This window comes from Anopheles coluzzii, chromosome X (genome assembly GCF_943734685.1).
Source record: "Anopheles coluzzii chromosome X, AcolN3, whole genome shotgun sequence".
NCBI lineage: Eukaryota > Metazoa > Arthropoda > Insecta > Diptera > Culicidae > Anopheles > Anopheles coluzzii.
Window position 1 is genome coordinate 21,912,625 of NC_064669.1, and position 26,274 is coordinate 21,938,898.

The 26,274-nt window shown below is 42.8% G+C and overlaps 3 protein-coding genes across 5 annotated transcripts in view; 2 read left to right on the top strand and 1 right to left on the bottom strand.

The window, feature by feature from the left end:
* The window catches only part of LOC125906728 (uncharacterized), a 363,957-nt gene that overhangs the window by 249,486 nt on the left and 88,197 nt on the right, over positions 1–26,274 (bottom strand). The window lies entirely within an intron of this gene.
* LOC120958021 (lachesin) overlaps positions 1–26,274 on the top strand; it is a 234,145-nt gene that overhangs the window by 69,832 nt on the left and 138,039 nt on the right. For all 3 annotated transcript variants that reach the window (XM_040380582.2, XM_040380575.2, XM_040380561.2), the window contains exons 2-3: positions 411–631; positions 16,426–16,535. In XM_040380582.2, the coding sequence (XP_040236516.2) occupies positions 571–631; positions 16,426–16,535 (171 nt within the window). In that variant the 5' untranslated portion in view covers positions 411–570. The remainder of the gene's footprint in view (positions 1–410; positions 632–16,425; positions 16,536–26,274) is intronic.
* Positions 1–26,274, top strand: part of LOC125906744 (uncharacterized) — a 185,444-nt gene that overhangs the window by 57,828 nt on the left and 101,342 nt on the right. The gene's annotated exons all lie outside the window — the stretch shown is intronic.

Consider the following 26,274-nt stretch of genomic DNA (forward strand, 5'->3'; position numbering starts at 1 on the left):
TCTGTGGGTGTTGTGTTTGTTTCCTTTCTCTTTAACGATCGGAATGATAATGACTTTATTGAGGAGCGTTTATCATCAAACTGAACACGTCAGTTGAATAAGGTGTTTAAATGATGGTGAGGTGTGATGGAACGTTTTATGTGTAAACATACAATAATATTATATAATATATATATATATATATATATATATATATATATATATATATATATATATATATATATATATATATATATATATATATATATATATATATATATATATATATATATATATATATATATACATATATATATATATATATACATATATGCGCATTATATGGTTCAATTACTTTTACTTTTTTTTCAATAACTTCCCCTCTTATGAAACTGTTAATTTCATAAATAAAACTTTTTATTTCCTTGCAGCAGTGATACGACAACTAATATAACAATTATCCGGAATAGAATTTTTGGTATTTATCTTCGTTCGAATTAAGTGCAGGTTCATTAAAATTAGCTAGCAATCTGTGTTGTGCGATTGATTTCCAATTGAAAAACAAAAAATTGTACATTGGTAGTTTATATAATGCCATTTAACCAGCTCATAACTGCAGCAATGGTTGTTGCTGTTTTATCAAACATTAAAGGTAAGTATTATACATTTTTGCTTAAAATATTTGATTATAATCAAGTAGGGTAAATGAATCAATCTTCTTCTTCTTCTTTTTCTTTGGCACAAGAACCGTTTTCGGTCAATGCCTACCTGTACCTGTACCTCTACTTGTGGCCTCTACCTGTACCTCTACTTGGCTTTCAGTGACTTTTTATTACCACAGCAAGATAGTCAGGTCTTTGTATGGGGGGACATTCTATTCGGGGCTTGAGTCCATAACGGGCATGTTGTTAAGTCGTACGAGTTGACGACTTTTTCACCAGACCGGCCCAAATGTACCAATAGTGGTGCAATTTGTAGGGGATTGGGATTGCGATTGCGAATGGGATTGGGATTGCATCACATTCAAGGTGAACATGACAAGGTGAAGTTGTTCATCAAGGTGCATTAAAGGGATCAGGTGATAGAAATTGGAGTATTTTATAAATTCGTCACTTGACATAAGGTCTCCGGGATTCAAACCTTTTTTAATGTGTTTTTGTACTTGTTCATGATTTTTATGGACAAATTATTTTGGATTAAAAATACTTTTTATACTAATATTAGCCTTAACGATTTATTATTTCACGGTTAAACGTGTTTTTTCAGTGTTCTGACGAGTGCGATTCGTGCAGTGCTATTGTTTGCCGTTTCAATTCAACCGTCGCGTGGGTGGAGGGGAGGGAAATAAAACAATCATAATAACATATTTTGTACATTATCTTTTGTGTAACGCAACGGTTAGCAGAATAGGAATGTCGTGGGACTGTTAAAAAGTAAAACATACATTGAACAAGAGTCTTGCAGTTTACCATAATAAAACCAGTGTTATTCCGTTAATACATTGTATGATTCACAATTGTTTGGACATATTTAAGGATAGCAATAAACAATGTTTTACAGTCAACCATCTTTTATTTGAGAGCCGATTGGATTACGAAATGAGAGTGATTTTTCCGATTGGAGCAGGGGTCTCCAAACTACGGCCCGCGAGCCGCATGCGGCCCTCAAGAGCTTAAAATGCGGCCCCGATGACTTGGCCAGATTTAGAATAAATATTAGGTTATTTTGACTTTTTCAAAAGAAATTGTATTTTTTTTTTACATTTTTTAGACAAAAATCAAGCTTTAGTAACACGAATCTGTTCAAGTATCGTTAGTATTTTGTTATAAAAATGAGATTTAAACGTTCACTCATCAATTATAGGTAACATCAAATGGCCCTTAACATAGTGATTTTTGAAGCAATGCGGCCCACGAGCTGAAAAGTTTGGAGGCCCTTGGATTAGAAGGAGTACACTGTATTTGACTTAAATATTTTCACATTCCCTTATTACCTACAAAACCAATATTGAAATAATTGATTGAAATAAGATCAGGCTATAATGGTGGTCGAGAAGAGACCGCGTATCGCGAATTTTCGAAGTCGAATCACGAAGTGTCCAATCAACATATTTAAGATGTTCGTATAATGTTGCGTTTAAAAAAAATTTATAGTCATTAACTAAATTATTTATTTGATATTGAATAGAGATCTGCATATCATAGGGACTACCTATACTAATTATTATGTATGTACTGAAACGTTAAGTATTGAAGAGAAAAACATAATAACCTCTTATTCCCGCTTCTACTAATCCCCTCCCCCCCCCCCCACCCTAAACAATTCCCCTCCCCCAAACCCCGCTGCCAACTAAAAAACAGGCTATATCACATTGGGATTGGGATTGAGATGCAAAGATTCGAATCCTAACCAGGATTGGGATTCGAAGATTCGAATCCCTTCAGATATTCATTTTTTCATCAATAGTATAGATGTGCTAAGATAGCTTTAAAGTGTCAGGGAAATAAATGTTTTCATGTGAAAATCTATTAATAGATCAAAAGAAATAGATTGTTTGCTTTATTTTTATAGAGATTTAGAGCCGATTGGCTTCATGCGCCTCTTTTAATAATTTAAATAATTTTATACTTTAAGTCTAACATTCCTGTTTTGCCAGCCATTTGTGGCTTATAAATTACCTTGTACCGGATTGACTCCTTTTCCTTAAAGCTTTTATCTATTGATTTTATTAAACATGTGGTTTTGGTTAGGGTTTGGTTAGACCGATTTGGATGAGTTTGGTGACTGAGAAGAGTGTTTGTTCTGTTAGCGTAGTGAAATCGGCGTTTGACCTTTGGATAAGGGCATAGGCCTTGATGTTTTTCTCCATCATTCGTCCTGCAGCTGCTACTATCTTGTCGGTTATGACGTGGTCGAAAAGTTAAAGTCCACTTTCACACAAAAGTGATGTAATAGGGCTCGTGATGCAAACCCCAGTAGCATAACGGATGGCGGTATGGTAGAGTGGTGGATGGGAATAGGACGTAAATTCAAGAACTTTTGCAAGGTGCAGAGAATTCAAATCGAATGGACTGTTCCATATTTTCCGGAACAGAATGGTGTGAGTGAAAGAATGAACCGTACACTAGTAGAGAAAGTTCGTTCTATGATTAGTGGCAGTGGCGTTGGTAAAGAGTTTTGGGTTCCTGCGGTTCAAACAGCAGCATATTTGGTAAATCACAATCCGGCTAGTGCACTGGGTAACGACACCATTCGAAGTTTGGGAAAATCGTAAACCAAATGTAAGTAATTTGCGTACGTTCGGCAGTGTTGTGTTTGTGAATGTACCAAAAGAGCAAAGATGGAAGCTCGACACAAAATCGTGGATAGGTGTGTCTATTGGGTATATCTCTTGTGGGTATCGTGTATGGCTTTTGGAGGATAAGAAAGTCGTTGTTGAGCGGGACGTCCATTTTGTGGAAAATTCGAATTTTAGTGAATTGTTAACATCCTCGCGGTCAAATGGCAACAGTGACGAATTTCTTATCCGTAGGGTTTGGAACGGACCTATCAGTGATAGTGATGTTGAAGATGATGTTGTCTCTCAACAACCGACCGTAAATGCCGACGATCCTGATGAAACCCTGGCTGAAAATGTATACGAAGAAAGTTTCAGTATTTGTGTTGGTGATGGTGAAGATAATGTCGAAGTGAAATCGCTTAAAATTTATAGTGAACAACGAATACGAAAGACACCTGCATGGCATAAATACTACAACATGAACTACACAGGCTTTGCATTCAATGCATCAAGCTATCATGTACCGACTTCGCACACGGAAGCGAAATCGTCAGTAGATTGGGAAAAGAAGAAAGCTCCAATCCTCGAGGAGATGGATTCTCTTACAAGAAATCACACGTGGACCCTTTAGAAGCTACCACATGATCGAATTCCAATTACTTGCAGGGTGTTCAAAGTAAAGCGTGGGGAATCCAAAAATGAAGATCTGTACAAAGCTCGATTAGTAGCGCGTGGTTTCAGCCAGAAACATGGTACCGATTACGCTGAAACTTATTCTCTAGTAGCGCGTTTGGATACCGTGAGAGTAGTCTTAGCCATCGCAAATGATTTAAGTTTCATGAATGGTGGTTCATGAAATGGGCGTAAAAACTGCTTTCCTCAATGAAACAAGCTCGAAACAAGCTTCGAGAGCTTGGAATGCAAGGTTTCACAGTTATGTCGAGAATCTAGGATTTTGTAGAAGTGTGAGTGACATGTGCCTTTACATAAAGGGATCTGGGAGCAATACAGGGTTTCCCACGATTTATTGTTCAGTTCCCATTAGTTTTTGGTAGATTCCCACGATTATTTGATCGTATCCTATAGATTTTTGGTTCGTTCTCATAATTTATTCGTATTTTCCGATTGGATATCAATACAATTGGACCAAAAAGTTTTGGGAAACGGTAAAAAATCGTGGGAACGCACCATCAAAATATGGGAACTCACCAAAAATTGATGGGAACCAACCAACAAATCGTGGAAAACCCTGTAAAGTGATCTTAGTGCTGCTTATTGGATGATCTGCTCGTTGTTCGTCATCAGTTTAATGCGGTCAAGACAGTGAAGCAATCTCTCTCGAAAGAGTTTGAAATGTTAGACATTGGAGAGGTTAAAACATTCCTTGGCATGAATATTGAACGCGATGTGGAAGGAAAATGTCTCCGGATAAGTCAGCGAAGTTTTCTAGAGAATTTACTTCTGCGTTTCCATATGCATGAGTGCAAGGCAATCTCAATACCGATGGAGTGTCATCTTCGGCTGAAGAAAGGTGAAGATGCTGAGCGTACAGACAAGCCATACAGACAGATGATTGTTTGTCTAATGCACGTGACGTTGACATCGAGGCCAGATTTGTGTGCGTGCGTTAGCTATCTTAGCCAGTTCCAGAGTTGTTCTACGGATGTGCACTGGAAGCATGCAAAGAGAGTACTCCGATACATCAAGGGCACGCTTGAGTATGGGCTCGTTTTTCGTGCGAAGGATTCTGCTGTAGTAGATTCTTGCTGATGCGCATTGGGCGAATGATCCGAAGGACCGACGTTCGTTGACGGGATATCTGTTCCGAGTATGCAGTGCTGCTGTAAGCTGATTGATAAGGAAACAGTCGACGATTGCGTTGTCATCAACCGAGGCGGAACTAGTGACGTTAAGTGTGGCTGTTTTTTAATGGAAAATGGCTTGTGCAGCTGTTACGGGATCTGGAGAAAGAACCGGAGTTAACGGTTATTTACCACGAGGACAATCAGTCAACCATTCGAGTGGTTGAGGATGAACGAGACAGTGGTCGTCTAAAGTATGTCGACGTGCGACATCGGTTCGTGCATGAAGAAATTCAGCGGAACCGTAAATAAGCTCAGCAACCGTTGGATTTAAATCTACTTTCAGAGAAGATTGCATGCTTAAGAGGACGATAGGTAGGACTTCAGTCCACCTATTCAGTCCAGGACTTCAGTGCCAAACCACAGTAGTTTTGGTGGCACATTATAACGATAGGTAGGACTTAAGTCCACCTATTCAGTCCAGGACTTCAGTACCAAACCACAGTAGTTTTGGTGGCACATTATAGCTGCCTTGAGCTGTCGATATGTACGCTCAATTTGTCCGTTTGCTTGCGGGTGGTATGGGGTAGTGCCCAAGTGTGTTATTCCAAGCATACTTGCAAGGGTACGGAAAAGCTCTGACACAAATAACGTAAAACACAAATAGCGTAAAAAACTGAATGATCTTAGACTAGTACTTTCAGAAACTGAATACAAAATCGTAATATTAACTGAAACCTGGTTGAACAATAACATAAACAATGAGTTATTCAACGACGATCGCTATTCTATTTACCGATGCGATAGAACCACCACCAACAGCACTTTCTCCATCCGTGGTGGTGTTCTAATAGCCTGCTCTCGCTCTCTTTCATCTTGCGAAATTGCACCGACGGATCGAACTATGGAACAGTTATGGGTCAAAATTCGATTGGGCAATATTTTTGTTTATATCGGTGCCATGTATATTCCACCGTACAACGCATATAACGACATAATTGTTAACAAACATCTGGAAAGTATACGCGAAATTTCATCACGTATGAGAGATAACGATCTTCTCCTTGTCGCTGGAGATTTTAACAAATGGGACATTACGTGGTCCAAACTCAATCCAGCCGATGTCGAGGATGTACCATTGCGCTCCACTTTCATGCACTATAAACCGTCATCTAAGTCTCGAAATAATCATATTTTCATCGATGTTATGGCAGCAAACGGCCTTTATGAATTAAGCAACGTTAGAAACTCCATAGACCGACAACTCGATCTAATTTTTGCTAACTCCAACGCCGCTGAGATCTGTTCTGCCGTGTCTAAATCCGAACCGGCCCTGCTCAAGCTCGACAATTATCATCCTGCACTCGAATGGTCAATACGTCACTATGATCCTCATGAGTCTAGCTCCCATCCAAGCAACACACATCAGCAACGATTAAATTACTCAAAGGCTAATATCGTCGAACTGGAGGAAAGAATAATTCTATTCGGTTCTACTTTTAACTGCTCAAACTTTCCATCTGTTGACGACGCTGTTCATGCCTTCACGATTTTCATGAAAGATGCTCTACAATCCTGTACGCCAATTATGCACCAGAAACGCTCTCCAGCATGGAGTAATAACATGCTTATCATCCTCAAACGAGCCAAAAACAAAGCCATTAGTCGACACCGTTTTATGAGAAGTAATATCACTAGGGAAAATCGTAACAACGCTATACATGCATACCGTCAGTATAACCGATCAAGATAGAAGCAATATATATCTTCAATCGAAAGGTACCTTCTCCGACATCCCCGAAAATTTTGGCGCTTCATGGACAGCAGACGAGGCTCAAACGTAGTTCCAAGCACAATCAAATATAATGATTCCGTGGGAACGTCACCCGAAGATATTTGCAACATTTTTGCTGAACGATTTTCCGATGCCTTCTCTACCCCAATTGTAGATCAAACGGTGATCTCAAGGGCCACATCTTACACACCTCTAAACATGATTGATTACACCATTCCTACGTTTGATATACGCACAGTAGAAAAGTGCCTCAAAAGCCTTAAACCATCTACAGCTCCTGGTCCCGATGGCACTCCGAGTTTCATCATCAGTAAATGCTATCAGTCCCTAGCACCTGTATTAACAAACATATACAACACGTTACTGTTCCGGTATTTTCCCACGCTTATGGAAGACCTCGTGGATGGTACCAATATTTTAAAAAGGGGATCGCTCATGTGCTTCAAACTATCGCGGTATCACATCACTTTGTGCGGTGTCAAAAGCTTTTGAGCTTCTGCTTTACGGCCCTATGCTCTCCGCTACATCGAATGACATTATGGATAACCAACACGGGTTCGTACCCAAACGTTCAACATTAACGAACCTCACTGAATTCGTTAGTTTCTGCAAACGTAATCTCGACTCCGGAGGTCAAGTGGATGCTATTTACACCGATCTCAAAGCTGCTTTCGACCTCATCTCACACGACATTTTAATCGCCAAATTGCAGAAGTTAGGGTTTTCGGAACAAATAGTTAAGTGGTTGCATTCCTACCTCACAGAACGCTCATACAAGATCAAGGTAAACGATCATACTTCTAGAGAGGTGGTTGGCACCTCAGGAGTGCCTCAAGGCAGCAATTTGGGCCCGCTGCTCTTCATTCTTTATATAAACGATGTAGGGCAATTGCTAGCGGAACACCGTTTTCTTCTGTTTGCCGATGACGTTAAGCTGTTCGCTCCTATCAACGATACCAATGACTGCATCAATCTTCAACACGCCATCAACCTATTTAGCATATGGTGCCGTGATAATGCAATGGTGCTATGTATCGAAAAATGTTGTGTTTTGTCTTTTTACCGTTCTCGGTCTTGCACACGATTCAACTACCAGATTAAAAACATATCCGTTGAACGCACCGATACATTCCGCGACCTTGGGATCATTCTCGACACACGTTTAACATTTAACGATCACCTAGAGTATATAGTATCCAGAGGGAACTAACTACTGGGCTGGATTATTCGATCAACGCAAGGTTTCCGTAATCCTATGACCATAAAAACCATCTACTGTGCCTACGTTCGATCAGTGTTAGAATATGGCAGTATTGTTAGCGACCCCTGTACCGAACAATGGAGTAATCGAATCGAGGCCATCCAAAGAAAAGCGACTAGATATGCTGTAAGACTCTTACCATGGCGACAGGGCGATGTGTTACCGTCATACCATTCCCGGTGTCTGCTTTTAGGGATTCAGTCGTTGAAAAAGCGCCGTGAGATAGCTAAATGCCTTTTTATATCAGGACTACTTAACCACCACATTGATACTCCTACTCTATTAGCTACGATAGAATTTAACGCGCCATCTAGGAATCTACGTACACGTCAATTCATATCCGTCCCTCGTTATAGAACTCGTTTTGGTCAGTCTGATCCTATGTCAGCTATGTGTCGAACTTTCATAAATAACTTTGATTTATTTGATTTCAACATGCCACAGAATGTTTTTAGAGATAGACTCAGGACACAACTTACGTAATAATTTTATTTTCAAAATACATTTTCTATTCTTGTGCACCTGTTCTCTCCTATCGATTTATGTACCTTACATAGAATATAAGCACTAATTTAAGTACATTCATGTAGCATCTTCAAGATCCCGATGGATTAGTCAATAAACATATAAACATATAAACATATAAACAAATTGCCTGACACCGTCGGTTGTGATATTTGTCGGTACACCAAATCGCGATATCCAACCGTTGATAAAAGCACGCGCTATGGTGTGTGCGGTCATATTAGGTATAGGGTAAACCTCGGGCTCTGTAATGGGATGGGATCCGAAGCCCCAGTGAGGGATAATACAGGCTCTCCCATCCAACTCCTATTCCGGCACGCCCTCGTCGTGCAGAGTGGTAACATGTAGCGGTAGCCACATATCCAAGCTTGGGTACACGGGCTAGATCCAACCCCTTGGGCGGATGGTGGCATATGGCGAACCAGGAGGGGGGTGGGTATCCCGGAAAACCATGTGCCTGAACTCCGGGGGGGGGGGGGGGGGGGGGGTGGTAATCCGACGCTAAATAAAACGGCCACGTGGGCGCAGGGCCAGTCACCCAGTCTCACGGAACAATCGACTACGGAAAGCAACAGGAAGTTACGACACGGACTTAACGATACCGACCCAACGCTATGCCCCCGGACAACGATGAAAATGGGCTCATGGAACGTACGCAGTCTTAGCAAAGCCGGAGCCTTGAAACAAGTTGATGACGCCCTAGCCACACTGAGCATGGACCTCGTAGCTCTACAAGAGATTCGGTGGCTAGGGAACGGTGTGCACAACAGGCGTGGTAAGCATTGCTACGACATTTACTACAGCTGCCACGACCGCCACCGCATGCTCGGAACGGGTTTCGCCGTAGGTCCCCGGTTGAAACCCGCAATCATGGATTTCAAGGCTATAAACGATAGGCTATGCACCCTGCGCATGCGAGGCAAATTCTTTAATATAAGCCTCATAAACGTTCACGCCCCTACCGAAGATAAAGAAGAAGAGGAGAAGGAACTTTTTTACGGCCGCCTCGCTAGAATCGTAGATGCGTGCCCCAGGCATGACCTCATAATCATTGTGAGAAAACCTCAAGAATGTTCGTCTACGTGGTACAACTCGTTTTCTTTCCCGATAATTATAAAAACTTGTGCCGGTTATGAAAAGAAATGCGACTCGGTCAAATGTCCGTTTGCTACTGTATATTCAATTGTCAAGAGTTCATTACATAATTCATTTCTGAGTTCATTCTGTTATCCTTATCTATGCCTATGAGTTCATTTCCTATCCTATCTCTAAATTCAGTTCGAATTTCGAATTCGAATTAATAAATTTCTAATGATCGATCTCCAACAATCATCCTGGGGGACTTCAACGCAAAAGTCGGTAGGGAGCCAATGTACCGCCAATACACTGGCTGTCACAGTCTGCATGAGCACAGTAACGATAATGATAGAAGATTGGTCCAGTTTGCCGCAGCGAACAATCTGGTTGTTGGAAGTACCAAATTTGCGAGAGGGACATCCACAAGGTTACATGGGCGCACCCGCATGGAGAATCCTTCAACCAGATCGACCACGTGTTAATAAGCCGCCGACGACAGTCGAGTCTGTTAAATGTTAGAACATATCGAGGAACCAATATCGATTCCGATCACTACTTGGTTGGCTTAGTGATACGTTGTAGAATCGCCCACCCCCGCGCTAATGGGGGCGGAGAAAACACGCAGCCTCGGCTCAACTCAACGGACATTACTGTCCAACAGGAATTCAAAGCCGCTTTAGAAGAGTCTCAACTACCAGAAAACAGTGAAACTACGAGCGAGAGGTGGAACGCTCTAAAAACAAAAATAATAAACTGTGCAAGAAATATACTCCCACCACGTCGTGGCTACACCAAATCTGGCTGGTTCGACGATGAATGCAGACAAGTGACCGAACGTAAGAATACTGCATACCGAGCAATGCAGCAACGGCATAGAACGCGGGCATGCGCAGAGGAATATTCACGGCTCAGACGCGAAGGGAAACGAGTTCACCGCTCCAAGAAGCATGCTTTGGAAGAGCAAAACATGCGGGAACTCGAGCAAACCAGAGAGGCGTACGGACCGACACGAAAGTTTTACCAAGCGATAGCAGGTCACCGAAACAACATTGTACCTAAGGTAACCTGCTGTCGCAACAAGGATGGAGATCTGGTTAGTAACCAGCCAGAGGTCCTCTCGCGGTGGGCTCAGTACTTTGATGAATTGCTCAAAGACCAGTTTAACGAACAGCTAGAAGCGCTACTAGTAGATAGTGTCATGCTACTGCCACCTAGCATAGAAGAAACACGAAAGGCTATCCGTCGGCTGAAAAATAACAAGGCATCCGGAACCGACGGAATTGCAGCCGAACTGGTCAAGAATGCAGGTGCACGACTAGAAAACGAGATTCATCAAATAGTTACTGAGGTGTGGGATAGCGAATCAATGCCTTGTGATTGGAATCTCGGCATCATCTACCCCATATACAAGAAGGGAGACAGGTTGGACTGCAACAACTACAGGGGTATTACGGTGTTGAATACCGCCTGTAAAATATTCTCCCTGATCCTTCAGGATCGCCTTGTCCCGCACGTCGAAGAGATAGTAGGAAACTTCTTCTTCTTCTTCTTTGGCTCAACAACCGATGTCGGTCAAGGCCTGCCTGTACCCACTTGTGGGCTTGGCTTTCAGTGACTAATAGATTTCCCCCCATAGCAGGATAGTCAGTCCTACGTATGGCGGCGCGGTCTATTTGGGGATTGAACCCATGACGGGCATGTTGTTAAGTCGTACGAGTTGACGACTGTACTACGAGACCGGCGAGTAGGAAACTATCAAAGAGGATTCCGAAACGGAAAATCAACCACTGATCAGATCTTCACCATGCGGCAGATCTTGGAGAAGATGGCTGAATACAGAAACGACACATATCATCTCTTGATAGACTTCAAAGCCGCATACGATAGCATAGCCAGGTTAAAACTGTACGACGCTATGAGCTCTTTTGGAATCCCGGCCAAACTGATAAGGCTAGTTAGAATGACTATGACCAACGTCACTTGCCAGGTGAGGGTGGATGGAAAACGCTCAGGACCTTTTGCTACCACCAAGGGTCTGCGCCAGGGGGACGGGCTTGCCTGTCTCCTATTCAACTTGGCGCTAGAGAGGGCCATCCGTGACTCGAGGGTGGAGACTACGGGAACCATCTTCTATAAGTCAACCCAGATCCTGGCATACGCTGATGATATAGACATCATTGGTCTGCGGCTCTCCTATATAGCGGAAGCCTATTAAGGGATCGAGTAGGCGGCAGAAAGTCTTTATTTGTAGATAAATGAGGCAAAGACCAAACTGATGGTGGCAACATCAGCGGACCTACTTATACATAATCCGAATCTACGTAGGCGTGATGTACAGATAGGTGAACGCACTTTTGAAGTCATTCTACATTCTACAGCCTGAAAAAGCAGTTCACCTCAAAGAACCTGTCGCGACGGACGAAGCTGGGACTATATAGTACCTATATAGTACCAGTACTCACATACGTCTCTGAGACATGGACACTGTCCAAATCTGACGAAACCCTCTTAGCCGCGTTCGAGAGGAAGATGCTCAGAAGGATACTTGGCCCCGTATGTGTGGAAGGACAATAGAGGAGCCGATATAATGACGAGCTATACGAGATGTACGGCGACCTCACTGTCGTACAGCGTATTAAGCTCACCAGGCTCCGGTGGGCTGGACATGTTGTACGCATGGAAACGGACGACCCAGCCCGTAAAGTATTTTTAGGCCGTCCACAAGGACAGAGGAGGCGTGGTAGGCCCAAATTGAGGTGGCAAGATGGCGTGGAGGCGTCCGCCATTAAGGCCGGGATAACGGACTGGCAGACGAAGGCGCGAGACCGTGAGCGGGTTCGGACACTCCTGAGGCAGGCCAAGACCGCAAAGCGGTTGTAGCGCCGGATAAGTAAGTAAGTACAGTATCGGACATAAAGATAGAACCCTGGTGTTTTCAACGCACCTTGCACTTGTTTGACCACGTTACTTGTGTTTGTGTGTGTGTATGTGTGTGTGTGTGTGTGTGTGTGTGAGTGTGTGTGTGTGTGTGTGTGTAGTAGTAGAAAGAGAGTGTGCTTTTTAATGTGTATTTGCAAGTGCGCGGGTTTGTGTCTGAAAAACGTAGCTTGCTATGGTTTCATATTGCATGGAAAGTATTCTGATAATGTGTGTTATCATGTGAGACAGCGTGCGTTTGCACTTGGATAAAAGCTAAAGTTTGCATCGACAGCAGCGCTTGTTCCTCGGAAGAAACCGCAGGTGTGCTGGTTGATGAATGTGCATGCGCAGCGATGTGAAATGGACACGCGCACAACAGCAATGAACTCGGCATTCCCTTACAGGTGTTTCTCCAGTGCACGCCATAGAAATGCCTGCGTGCATCTCTGCGTTGAACGTTGTGTGCGCATGTTAAACTTTGTGCGTGCATTGAGCTGGCGCGCAGTTGTTCTTTTCAATGGGCGTTTTGTTTCATGAGCGCGGCAGTATTCGGTTCTCGATTTAAATGGGTAGACACTCACTCGCTTACTCATTGATATTTTTTATCCATACGCTTTTTTTGCTGCTCTACAACGATGTAATTCATCACGTGTAGAAGCAGAACGCAGGCTGAGCACGGGATCAGCCGTGTCCATGTTTTTAACCAGCGCGTTCTTGACGGTCCAAGCAAGCAATGTTAGTAACAATGGGTCGAGGTAAACATTGTACCGATGATCAGCGCCATATAATAAAGCGAATGGCGGCTGCTGGCATTAAGCGCAAAACGATCGAGTTTGTAATGGAACGATCGCGCACTTTTGTCGCAAACGCGCTTCGGACATCCGAAATGTGTTTGGACAACCAAAACGCGCTTGGACAACTGAAACGCGCTTGGACAACCGAAACGCGCAAGTCAACCGGACGTCCTCAGAAGACCACGGCGAAAGAAGACCGTAAAGTTGTTAATAGATCGAAAAAACACTGATCGCGAGGGTGGTGGTTCTGCTTATTACATCAAAAACCTTACCCAAAACACAGAAATACTACTAACAAATCTATGCGAAACGACATACTTGTGAAACAAACACACACACCAATACACATTCAAACATACATACACACACACACACACACACATGTTCACACACATACACACACACACACACACACACACAAACACACAAACCACACATAAACCTGTCCCAACAGGTGTATGCTGCGTTGAAAACACCAGGGTTCTATCTTTATGTCCGATACTGTATTCTTCAGAGAAGCGTCTTTGAAGAGACAAGATTTTACCCTTGACTCTGTTAATGTTGCTAAGTTCCACTGGGTTTGTTAGGTGATTATTGTAATAGTTTTTTTTTAAATTCTAAGTCGCATGTCCATACGCAAGCGAAACGGGGAGTATTGTTGATTCGTCTTCCAGCGGAAAAACGATTTAATTTTTGGTTTGGCGAATTGAATCCACCAATCCATCCAGCAGCTGAAGTTCCTTCTTTGTCTTGTCCATACATTCCACTTGCATCTGAACTCCTGCATATTTTCCTGTGTTAGAATATGAGGCCTTAGCTGCCAGTATCCATTGCTTCGTGATCTTGATCAAATGTTTACTGGAAGGCTTACTCGAACCGTCAGAGCTTTATGATCAGAAAAGACTAGTACGTGTAAGTCAGTCGTGCTTAAGTGTGTCTTGAGTGTAGATGATACGTAGCATCGATCGATGCGAGAACCCGAGCCGCGTGCGATGTGGGAAAACTCCACTAAGTCACCTTTGATAGCCTCCCAACTATCACACATCCCCATACCGTTTACAGCGTTCCTCAGGGCAAGGCTGATATTTCTCTCACCCGTTGCGTCCTTTTGATTCAACACACAGTTAAAATCCCCTGCAAGAACGACATGCTGACATGCATTTCGCAGGTAGTACGCTAGGGTATGATTGAAAAACTCCTCCCGCTCTGACCAACGCTGGCTTCCAGAAGGAGCACAAACGTTACAGAGTGTAGTAGTATTCTCAAGACGAAGGCATATTATACGAGAGTCTAAACTGCGTTCGACGTGAGAATATTTGAGGTGTTCCCGTAAAGCTATCGCCGTTCCACGTTTATCAACATTCACATTCGAGAGCACTTTGTACCCAGGGAGCGAAATGTTGCCATCATACACTTCTTGTAAGAAAATGACATCTGCGTCAATTGATCGAACAAATGAACGCATCGTATTTATTTTTGTCGTGTTTGAGATGGTGTTTAGATTAATAGAAACAAACAAAAAACTTTCGTATCGATTCATCTCTAATAATTTTCTATCCATCAGTGTATGTACTAGTTAGTGTAATTGTCTTTGCATTTTTCGGTGGTCGGTCAGGTTTACGCCTGACTATTCCCTCGATCGATGCACAGACAGTGTGTCGTCTACGTCTCTGCGCTTACCTTTAGTATCAGGGTCAGGATTGGTGGTGGGAGGTGTGGGAGAGGGATCTCGAGGAATTTTGAACACAGGTACAACAAGCGACGTAGTGCACTCGTATTCCTTCCCCTGTGCTGATGATGTCGATGCTGTCGGTGCGCTGTTTGCTTCCGTCGGAGCCACCGTCAGAGCCCTCGGTGACACGGTCGGAGCCTTCGGTGCTACCGTCGGGGCCTTCGGTGTCGCTGTCGAGGCCTTCGGTGCTACGGCTTTGCTAGTATGCGGAGCAGCCGAATCTTTTAGCGTTTTTGCCGGAGCCTTCGATGGCTGTTGCTTTTGTCATTCCGGCATATGATGCGCCTTGCTTAGCGAGGCTGCGCTTGCTCTGCATGCATCCCATACCAGTATGTTCGGGCATTAGGCAATACCGGCAGTATGGATTTGGCCCATTGTAAGTGATAGTGGTGCGTTCGTCTGCGATGGTCATTGTTGGTCCGATTTGGATTGCCGGTGATCTAAGGATGATCTTTACCGCGATAATCCCGGTTTTTTCCCCGGCACTTAACTATCCCGACCGTACTCTGTCTCGGTGATCGAAACTACCTTGCCGAAACAACATATCGCTGCTTCTATTTCAGCTCCCGTGACATACGGTGGAAGCTCGTGCAGCCACACTTCCGTTGCACCGTCTTCCAGTAGAATTGGCAGCGGATAGGATGTTCCGTCGATCGTTAGGGAATGCTTCCCCTGGTGTTGTGCAACGATCAGCTCCGCTTGTTGCATCGTTTCCGTCTCAACGTAAACGTTTGCCCTCGAGGTGTACAATTGAATTCTTGTGACGACCTCTCCGGCTTTAAGTGTATCGACAATAAAGTCAATCACCTCTGAGCGGGAAGGGCGTCTCGGAATCCCCTCGTACACTAATTTAAAAGTGTTTGCCCTTATGGGCCGTGGTTTCATTGTCTCCATGACAATTCGTTCGCTCGTGCAGTGTCGATAAGTACTCTTGCTGTTAGAAAAAACACGTCTGATCAATTCAGCAGTCAAGAGCCAACTGTATAGTTTTACACATTCAAGAAACTATTATTTTGCTTTGTTTGAATTGAAACTGTGTGATTATAGCACATAAAGGTAATACACAATATTAAATGAATACTTTCAAGTTATCCGTATATAAAATGAGCAACTGATAAAGGGTTACCATGGCAGGTCATCTTGAACTTGCGTTAGTTACCCATCATTAGCTAGTAGTCTTGTGCTTTGTGTTCTTGGGAGAATAAAACATAATGAGAAAATTTACTTCATGTACATTAATAAACCATTTTATTTCTTTCAGTGGCATATGCATTTCAGCCAGATTTTGCTGAGTCAATCATCAACAATTCCATCGCTATAGGAAGAGATGCAACATTTACCTGCCATGTTCGACATTTAGGAGGGTATCGGGTAAATATACTCCATTTTGCATAAGTTAACAAAGTATCTATCATGTATTCTATTTATTTTTATTGTGAACTTGGTTACACCAAACTTATTGCGAAGCTAGTATAATGGCAAGATACTTGCTTTTAGTGGAGTTTGAGAAATAGTGACTAAAATATTGTTTACTCTTCATTCAAAACCACAACTCTAGCTTAGATTATTTAAACCTTAAAAATGTTAAACAGCGCTGATTCGATGCATGGTCGCCCAAGAAACATTTCCTATAGCTTTTACACTTAAACATGACTAAAGAATGCTTTACTATGAGTGTAGTAAGCCTTATAGTTTTAACATGGTTTTTGAAGATGCTTAACAGTCTTTAAAGTTGTTAAAACTTTAAAACGTTCTGAAGGCAATTCTAAGACTGTCTGTTAAAACAAAAATAGAAGTCACATAGTTTTAACATGTCTTTTATAGATGCTTAAAAGTCTTTAAAGTTATTAAACCGTTAACACGTTCTGAAGGCGATTATAAGGCTTATAAGACTTAAAAGATGCCTGGCTTTAACCATCCAGTAGATGTATTCTTAAGCATATTTTAAGACTCGTTATTTGAGACTGGGACATCAAGATCAACTGATCTTATTAAATGCTTATTAAATCTTGAATGAAGGGAACTTGGAATAAACTATGCAGGCTGCATCTGAGATACGCTATTAACGCAAATCATGAAGAAGCGGTTTTCAGTCATTATATATTTAAGTTTTTTTTTCCTTTTGCTTGCAGTGGGTGGTTATTATTCAATCATGTTGCTATTAACTGATATTGTATCAAATCAATACAATTTCTGCAAAGAACTGTCAAATTCAGAAACCCACGATTGTGTAAATTTGCATATACCAGGATCCGCGTATCTCGGACACTACCTGTACGTGGAGAGTCTTAAAATTTGTTAGTCTGCACAAGTGCTTACTAAAGCTATGTGCTGTTTAAAACTATCTTAGCCACACATACAGCACTACAAATCGACTGAACTTATGATTAGGAAAGTCCTCTTGATCTTAAGCCAATGGAATCCATTTTAATGCATAAGATTGTTGATTTGTGTATCCAAAATGTGTCAGCCATGTTGATGTGTAGGTAAACCAATTCATAATTTACAAGGCAAATAAAAAAAATGGCAATTTTCCAAATGTTTTTCTCGGTATGTTTATTATTCCACAGCCTTGAAAAAGCTTGTTGTGCAAATTGAGGGCGTTTCAATGAAAAACTTTATTTTTAAAATAATTTAGTTTTATACTAAAAAGTTGCTTATTATTGAGGCGCTTTGATATTTTTAAAATTATTATAATGTATTTCAACATGCTATCATAATTATTATTATTATGCTGTAATTTTGATAATTTATTCACACCTCACATCTTAAAGGTCTAGAAATGGTTTTATCAAGTATTCTTAACAGAGTTCTGTAGATGGGCCCTTTCAGTCCTAAGTGAGTTTTATTATAGTCATACAAGCCATTCAAATGAAAAAGGGAGGCTTAAGAATAACCGTAACAACAACGTTAAAATTAATATAAAATTTAAAATGTTACTTGGGCGGTCCGGTGGATAACATACATATTATTTCGAAAAGGATATCAAACATGATGAAACGATGTTAAAAACTTAGAAAAAACATAGAAAAACAAGAAACGATGTTAAAAACATAGAAATCATGTCAACACTCCGTACCACATGCACAACAAGCCTCTTATTTTCACACAAGATTATTTCGGCCTGAAAATATGTAAACAAACGTCGAATTTTCGCAAGCTTTATGAAGTACAGGGTTTCGAATCATATAAGGGAATAGTTCAATCACTTAGGGGAATGTTGCAAATCGGTAGGGGAATATTGCATGGATAAGCAGTGGATGTTTGCAATCACTTAGGGTAGTGTTGCAATCGATTAGGGGAATTTTGCAAGCGTACTGTGGAGCTGTCATCAGACTGTGGGTGCCGCTGTAAATACCTTAAAATATTTTCGTCAATCTTACTAACTTATCTTGTTTAATTATGGCTCCGCAGCAGGATTTATTTAGTTTATCATGTGTGCAGCAGAATCCCACACGAAAACAACTCCAAATGATGTTTTTTTAAAAAAAACATCATCGGTATCCATTCGAAGCTTTTTACACCGGCACCCACCGTCTAACGACAGCTTCACAGTACACTTGCAAAATTCCCCTAATTGATTGCAACACTCCCCTAAGTAATTGCAAACATCCACAACTTGCTTGCAATATTCCTCTACCGATTTGCAACATTCCCCTAAGGCGGCGCTCTAGCAGCAATTGAACACGACATCCGACACGGACAAACCCATATAATCATATGGAGGTGCACTGTCTGACACAAACATTCAAACAAGTCAAATCCCATACATTGTTCATGTTTGATGTCGTGTTCGATTGGTGTTAGAGCGCCGGGTAAGTGATTGAACTATTCCCTTATATGATTCGAAACCCTGTAAGATCGGTTGCGGCGCCAATAGCTGTTCTTGCTTGGCGGATTCAATTGTATTCGTTGGTATACAACCACAATACAAAACAAACAAAAATTAAAACAAACTAGGCGGTTGATGCAATTTGACGCATGAAATTGTACCCTATACCGCACAATGAGTAAACAAAAGCGACCTGTGTATGTGTCGTTGGAAGTGGTGTGAATTCAGAAGGAGTGGGAAGTAGGAAGAATTCGGATAGGACTACGGTGTTCGTGACAGCTTAGGTTCTAGGTATTTCCTTCGAATAATGAACTGTTTGCCGCGCATTTCAATTGGAATCATATCCGTTGGGAGTACTATAACTATGAAAAACCTATAAAAAAAATCTTCAAACCGTTGAATACGACTATTAGATAAATTATATAGAGACAAGAAGGATTTAGTTCAACAAAGTAAGTAAACACATTTGAACTCGAAAATTTGCACCGCCAGCAACAGCAGAACTATTCGTACAGATATGGCCAGTCTCTTCGATCCATAGGTGCCTCCTTCCATCCTTGTCTGCATCCTTGTCTACAATACCCGTCAGGTACTTATTTATCTCTAACCACCGAGATCGCCCACATGAGTCCAGACTGACTTTTGTGTTTTATTATTATTTGTATTATTATTATTTTGATTATTATTGTGATATTATTATTATTATTATTATTTTGATAATTATTATTATTTAAATTGATGATAAATGACAGTTCGCTTGCAAACGTCAACAAGAGAGGACGTGTTGTTGTTTTGATTTGCAAGCCATAATGTGTACGACCGAAACATACGGAAGGAACACCTTCCGTATCGACTATTCGGAGGCTCCTAAGCGACCCACCCTAGAACAAACCGTGAACTTCCTTTTTAAAGTGGCAGCAACGGGTGTGGATGTGAAGATGGTGCAACGCAACACTGCGCAAAGTGCCATCTACGTCACTATGCCTACGCTTGAACGTGCGGAAAGCATACCCGCACGACAAAATCTAGCAGCCCGCTGCGCAAAGCGACGGAAGAAATCATGGCGTTCGGAGAATTTTATCATGCCATCTTTTTCCCTCCAACGGCAAATTTGTCAAGCAGCTCGTCGAGCTGCCCGTCCCTGGCTCCGCCTCATACCCCTCGCCTGAGCATGCTGCCGAAGGTTTGGATGTGTTGGTGCGTCAGACGGCCAATCGCTGTCAGCCGTCGTCCGTGCTTTTTCCCTCCATAGCGCCATCTCTTTCTCGCGTGTGGTCAATGCTCGCGAGCTGTTGTGGCGCCAAAAATGTCGTTAACAAACATTGCGGCGATGAAGTTGCATTTTCACAAATCAAACCAAAAAAGCACAATGAGTTCAAACGCTGCCACGTAAAAATGACTATGGAATCGCTAGTTCACGCAGGAGGGTTTGTTGTGCATCGCGCAGAACTCTAATTCGCATTGACACGTTCAGCCCGGCGCTGATTTTCGCACTTTCCGTTCCACCAGCATCAAGAACGCAAGCTGATTGTGAAACCAGCATCCTGGATGGGGGGGCGGGGGTGGTGGCCATGGGACTCCTACGATCATTAGTCACAGACCCTAAAATCGTTGTCGCCATGGGGGGAGGGGAGGTGCAAATGGTTCTCCAGCCACGGAGCCCTAACGACCATCTCTCCGGGGGCCCTTGTCGTTAATACTCTGTACATTTGTAGAGATCATCGGCGACCGCCTAGTCCGCCTACCGTTAGGTCCGCCGCTGGTTCATGACGGTGTTTTTTTTTTATCGTGGAGGTCCATCCATCCCCCTGCCTGCAGCGTATACATCGAGCAGGAGACAGTGTGGCAGTACCCCCGTCGTGGGTTCTAACCGCGTATGAACCGTCCGCCGTAGAAAGAGGTGACTATCTGGCTACGTGGTACTCAAGTCCGGAAAAGGCCGGCATGATCGCGTTGGCTATTACGCCAATAATAATAAGAATAATAATAATAAGAACTTAGCATAGCAGTCCACACTCGGGGAAGGTTTTTGTTTTGACTTTGGTGCTGCCAGGTCTACTGCTGTGGCGCGACAAATGCACGGAATGCACTCGACCGAAACATGAATCTACCGATCCGAACCCATTCCAAGGCATTGCCGGTCAATCGGCGTCACGATACCGACAAGTCAACAAGCCGCCCGATTCTGGACGGACTGGTGCAGCACCATACGCGCACCGTAATAAACAAATCCAGAATCCTCTTTTGTATGAATTCAATTCAAGTTTTGTTTCCACTTGCGTCCGCTAGCGGAATGGGAAAGAAATTTGCTACATATCACATGCACGTTCGCTTCGATCGTGTGCCTTTTTAACACCCCCAACAGCAGAGCCGATCGCAAAGATGCCAATGCCAATGGTTGTGTTGTCTCTCAAGTAGCGAGATCGAAAATGCATGGACTTTGTAGCCGCAGCGGATGAAAATGTACCCATCAGAATCAAATAGTTCTGGGGTTTCCAAACTCACGCACACATACAAACACGCGTGCAAACTCACACACACACACACACACACAAACAAACGCGCGCGCGCGCACGCGATAAGGCACCTACGAACGCGCGCACGCGAGAACGCACCTACGAAAGCGCGCACGCAAGCACGCACCCCCCACCAAACCCCCCTCCCCATCCGCTAACATCAGCTATCATATAGCGCATCCTCATCCCTAGCGCCGGACGGGGTGGGGGATCGTGGCATGATAGAGTGAACGGTCACTTTCCCCGCGCTGTGTGCGTGCGTGTGTGTGTCGAGACCCAAAAACTCGAAACAGATTTCGGCACATTAAAAAAAAATATAACCACTATACACTGTGCTACATGATGCATAGAAGGTCGTTGAAGCATCAAACATGTTCAAATTAAAAAAAATATTAGATTAGTGTTAGACGTTCTCCTACGCTTGTTTTAAATAGGCTTCTTCACCCTCAATTGGCAGGGGCATCGAATGGTCTCATCAGCAGCGGCACGAAATAAAATAATCCATCAATACACCGATAACACTTTAAATCCCAATCCAGCTTCTCCCGCATCGTCCCAAGGTCACACACTAATTAATAAATGCTAACACCCACCAATAACAATACATAACCGCAATGCACATATAAGTATCAACGCATACACCACAACACCCAATCAGCTGGCGGCGGAAGGCACGGGCTGAAGCTCAAGTAAGGCAAGCCAGGGTGAAGGAGGGAGAGGAGAGGAAGAGCGGACGAAAAAATGGGCGCCATTTTTTTTTTAAAGTTTTTGACCGTTTTTTTTTTGCTCCGCCGCCGCCCGAACTGTCCGAACTGTCCGAACTGCCCGAACTGCGCGACCCAGCGCAGAAATCGCTGAAGAACAGCGCGGGAGACCAGGCCAAATCTGCGCTGGCCAGCGCAGATTTTGGTGCATTTTCTGCGCTGGAAACTGCTCGAATTTGCGCAGCGGGCAGATAGCAAAGCCGAAGGCTTTTGTATGGGAGCCATCGCGCTCATCAAGGCTCACTTTTTCGCGCGCATAACGCAAACTGTGCGCGAAGGCGAAAAAACCCGAAAGCGCTTCATGTGGCCCTCTCTCGTGTTTCTAGTTTTATTCTCTCTCGCATGTCATCACTCTCTCCCAGTTATTCGGATTGAAATGGGAAATCACTCTCTTGATTTGGTTGCGGCGGCCTAGCTGCTTCACACTCTTTATTTCTCTTCTCTTTGCAGTAGGCTATTATGTTTCCCACATGTGTTCTCACATCCCGTTAAACATTGCGAGGATTGCGTGTGGTATCATCTGCTCGAGATCTTATAGTATATGAAATAATCTTTGATTTTTGTTCATAAATTATATTTTTTTCGGTGATATTCATCGAAAAGATCACTAGTTCTAATTGTGGATATTTGCAAAATAAAATGTCAAAATTCAGGTGTTTAGTATCCCGCTGCGCAAATTCGAGCAGTTTCCAGCGCAGAAAATGTACCAAATTCTGCGCTGGCCAGCGCAGATTTTGGTCCGTTCCCCGCGCTGGACTTCAGCGATTCCTGCGCTGGGTCGAGCAAGTCTAGCGCCATCTGCTGGGAAATGGACGAACTATTTATGGCGGCGGAGCAAAAAAAAACGGTCAAAAAATTTAAAAATATTGGCACCCATTTTCTCGTCCGCTTCTTCTCCCTCCCTCACCCTGCCTTGCCTTACTTGCGCTTCTGCCCGTGCCTTCCGCCGCCCGCTGATTGGCTGTTGTGGTGTATGCGTTGATACTCATATGTGCATTGCGGTTGTGTATTGTTATTGGTGGGTGTTAGCATTTATTAATTTGTGTGTGACCTTGAGACGCTGTGGGAGAAGCTGGATTGGGATTTGAAGTGTTATCGGTGTATTGATGGTTTATTTTATTTCGTGCCGCTGCTGATGAGACCATTCGATGCCCCTGCCAGTTGAGGGTGAAGAAGCCTATTTAAAACAAGCGTAGGAGAACGTCTAACACTAATCTAATATTTTTTTAATTTGAACATGTAAGATGCTTCAACGACTGTTGCGTACGACCTCATTATGAAGTAAAAGCATTTATGCGGATGTAGCGAAGTAAAACACTTCAAGATAAAACACCTCAAGTTAAAACAAAGTTCAAGCAAAACACGCCTCAAGCAATAGCGCACGCTTCAGAAACGCAACAAACATAAACAGGTAGTCAACCGTTCTCACGGTTCAAACGAGGAAGTAACTTTACGCAATTCATAAACCATAGGTACATGTCGCATTAAGTATAAATACAACTTGTTATCAAAATAGTCATAGTCACAGTTAGCTGACCTATATGCGGTCAGCAACTAAATAGCATATAAGAGATGAAAACCTAAATAAAGTAAGCGCATTCGAACACAAACCTCAGAATCGCTCGTTTCTTAATAGTCGGAGGCACTCTCCGGTCGACGAAGGAAAAATATACCCGACTCGGTGTAAAGCACTGGCGTTGGGCGCTGCGACGGAGCAACACATCCGCCAGCAGCATTAATGGTGGCTCCAGAGAGGAACTAACGACCTCCTCGTAAAACAGCGCGACCGCCAAAACACCGCGAGTTAAAGTGCGTAACATAGTGAAGATCACAACCGTGAGTGAAATAGATAGGCAACAAGGTGCGTAAACCAGCACGACCGCCAAAACACCGCGAGTTAAAGTGAGTGAAATAGTAAGGATCACAACCGTGAGTGAAATAGATAGGCTACAAGGTGCGTAAACCAGCACGACCGCCAAAACACCGCGAGTTAAAGTGAGTGAAATAGTAAGGATCACAACCGTGAGTGAAATAGATAGGCTACAAGGTGCGTAAACCAGCACGACCGCCAAAACACCGCGAGTTAAAGTGAGTGAAATAGTAAGGATCACAACCGTGAGTGAAATAGATAGGCTACAGGTGCGTAAACCAGCACGACCGCCGAAACACCACGAGTGAAAGTGAGTGAAATAGTAAGAATCAGCACCGTGAGTGGAATAGATCGGCAATAAGGTGCGTAAACCAGCACGACCGCCGAAACACCGCGAATGAAAGTGCACAAAGCATTAAAATCAACACCAGGAGTGGAATAGAACGGCAAATAAGTGCGTAACTAAGCACGACCGCCGAAACACCATAAGAATAAGGTGACATCATAAACAAAACCCGAGAACCGTTAGCGAACACAAGAGCACGGAGGGTACCGACAACGATATAAACAAACCAACGGCAAAACGTCAAAAAGCCAAATCAGCAAAAGGCTACGCCAACGTAGTGACCATTCGGTGGTTACACAGCAAGGTCGGCGACAACGAAATAAAAACAACGAGTAACAACAAACAGCTTAAGTTTCAATGGAAATAGCTGATTAAAAACATCGAATTAAACAACAACGAGTAGGCTTACTCGGTTTGGAACGGACAGCAAGCAGTGACTCATCCGTCAGGCCCGACAAACAAAACGAACAGCGAGCGACAAGCGGCAAGTCCACCGGCGTCTCCAAGCACCAAGCAGCAATCAGCGACTCATTGCCAGGGCCGGCAAACAAAACAAACAGCGAGCGGATAACGGTCAGTGCACCAGCGACTTCAAGCAGCAGACAGCGATCGCAGACGTTCCAAGCAGCAGAGCGGGTCCGGCAATAACGTGATTGAAGAAAGCATCCAACCTACTAGAGACGACTATACAGCAGTAGCCGGACCAGAGAAGAACCCACCAGATCGACTAGCATCATCAGCAAGCGGACATCCGTGATACGGCATACAAAAGCATCTCAAACGCTGAGTGAGTAACAATGGAATTTATTACTAATCCAAACGGTCATTGTAAGCTTTGTACTAACAAAGATGAGTGGGGGAAACAGGTTAGTTGCACGGAATGCGACAGGCGGTTTCACCTGAGTTGTTTGGGGGTAAAGAGTACCCCAAAGAATTTCGTATGTTCAAAATGTAAGAAATCTGAAGAAGAAAGGAAGGAGATAAAGAAGGCTCTAGAAGAATCACAAAGACTTTGCGAATTATTAAAGGAAAAAAGAGAGAAAGAATTAGAACAAAGTAATAACAATAAAAAGGATTTGGAGCGGTTACAAGAGGAATTAAACGAAGCCGCAAACGACGGGAAAGAAATGCGAGAAGCATTAATTCAAACAGAGAAATTATTGCAGGAAAAGATAGATAATGAAAAACGAAACAAAGAATCACAAAAGCAGCAAGAAGAAGGAATAGAAAGATTGCAGAAGACTCTTGAAGATCAAATCATATTAGAACCAAAAAAGCAGGAAACAAAACAATTGCTAAGCGATAAGGCTCTGAATTCCGAAAAAAGCGAGGAAAATATTTCGCTTACCGAAAATATTAACAGACTTGTAAGCGCACTAACTGCTAGTTCTTCTGCTGGCAAAAGTACGCTTATGGAACTTCCTGAATTTGATGGTAGTTATAAACTATGGCCTCGATTTAAAACGGCCTTTGATAAAACAACTAAGAAAGGAAATTTTTCAAAGCTGGAGAATCTGAATAGACTACAGCGATACTTAAAAGGGAATGCAATAAAATCAGTCAGTGGTCTCATGTTAAGTCCTGATAATCTTGAGAAAATTATCGACCGATTAGAAAAACTTTATGGTAACCCCGAAAGCGTCTACAAGTCTTTGCTTAACGATCTCACAGCTTGCAGACACATTTCAATAGAAAATCCAACATCAATAATAGAGTTTTCCAACGCGTTGAATAATATGGTAGATAATATGAATTTACTGGGGAGAACACAATATTTAAATG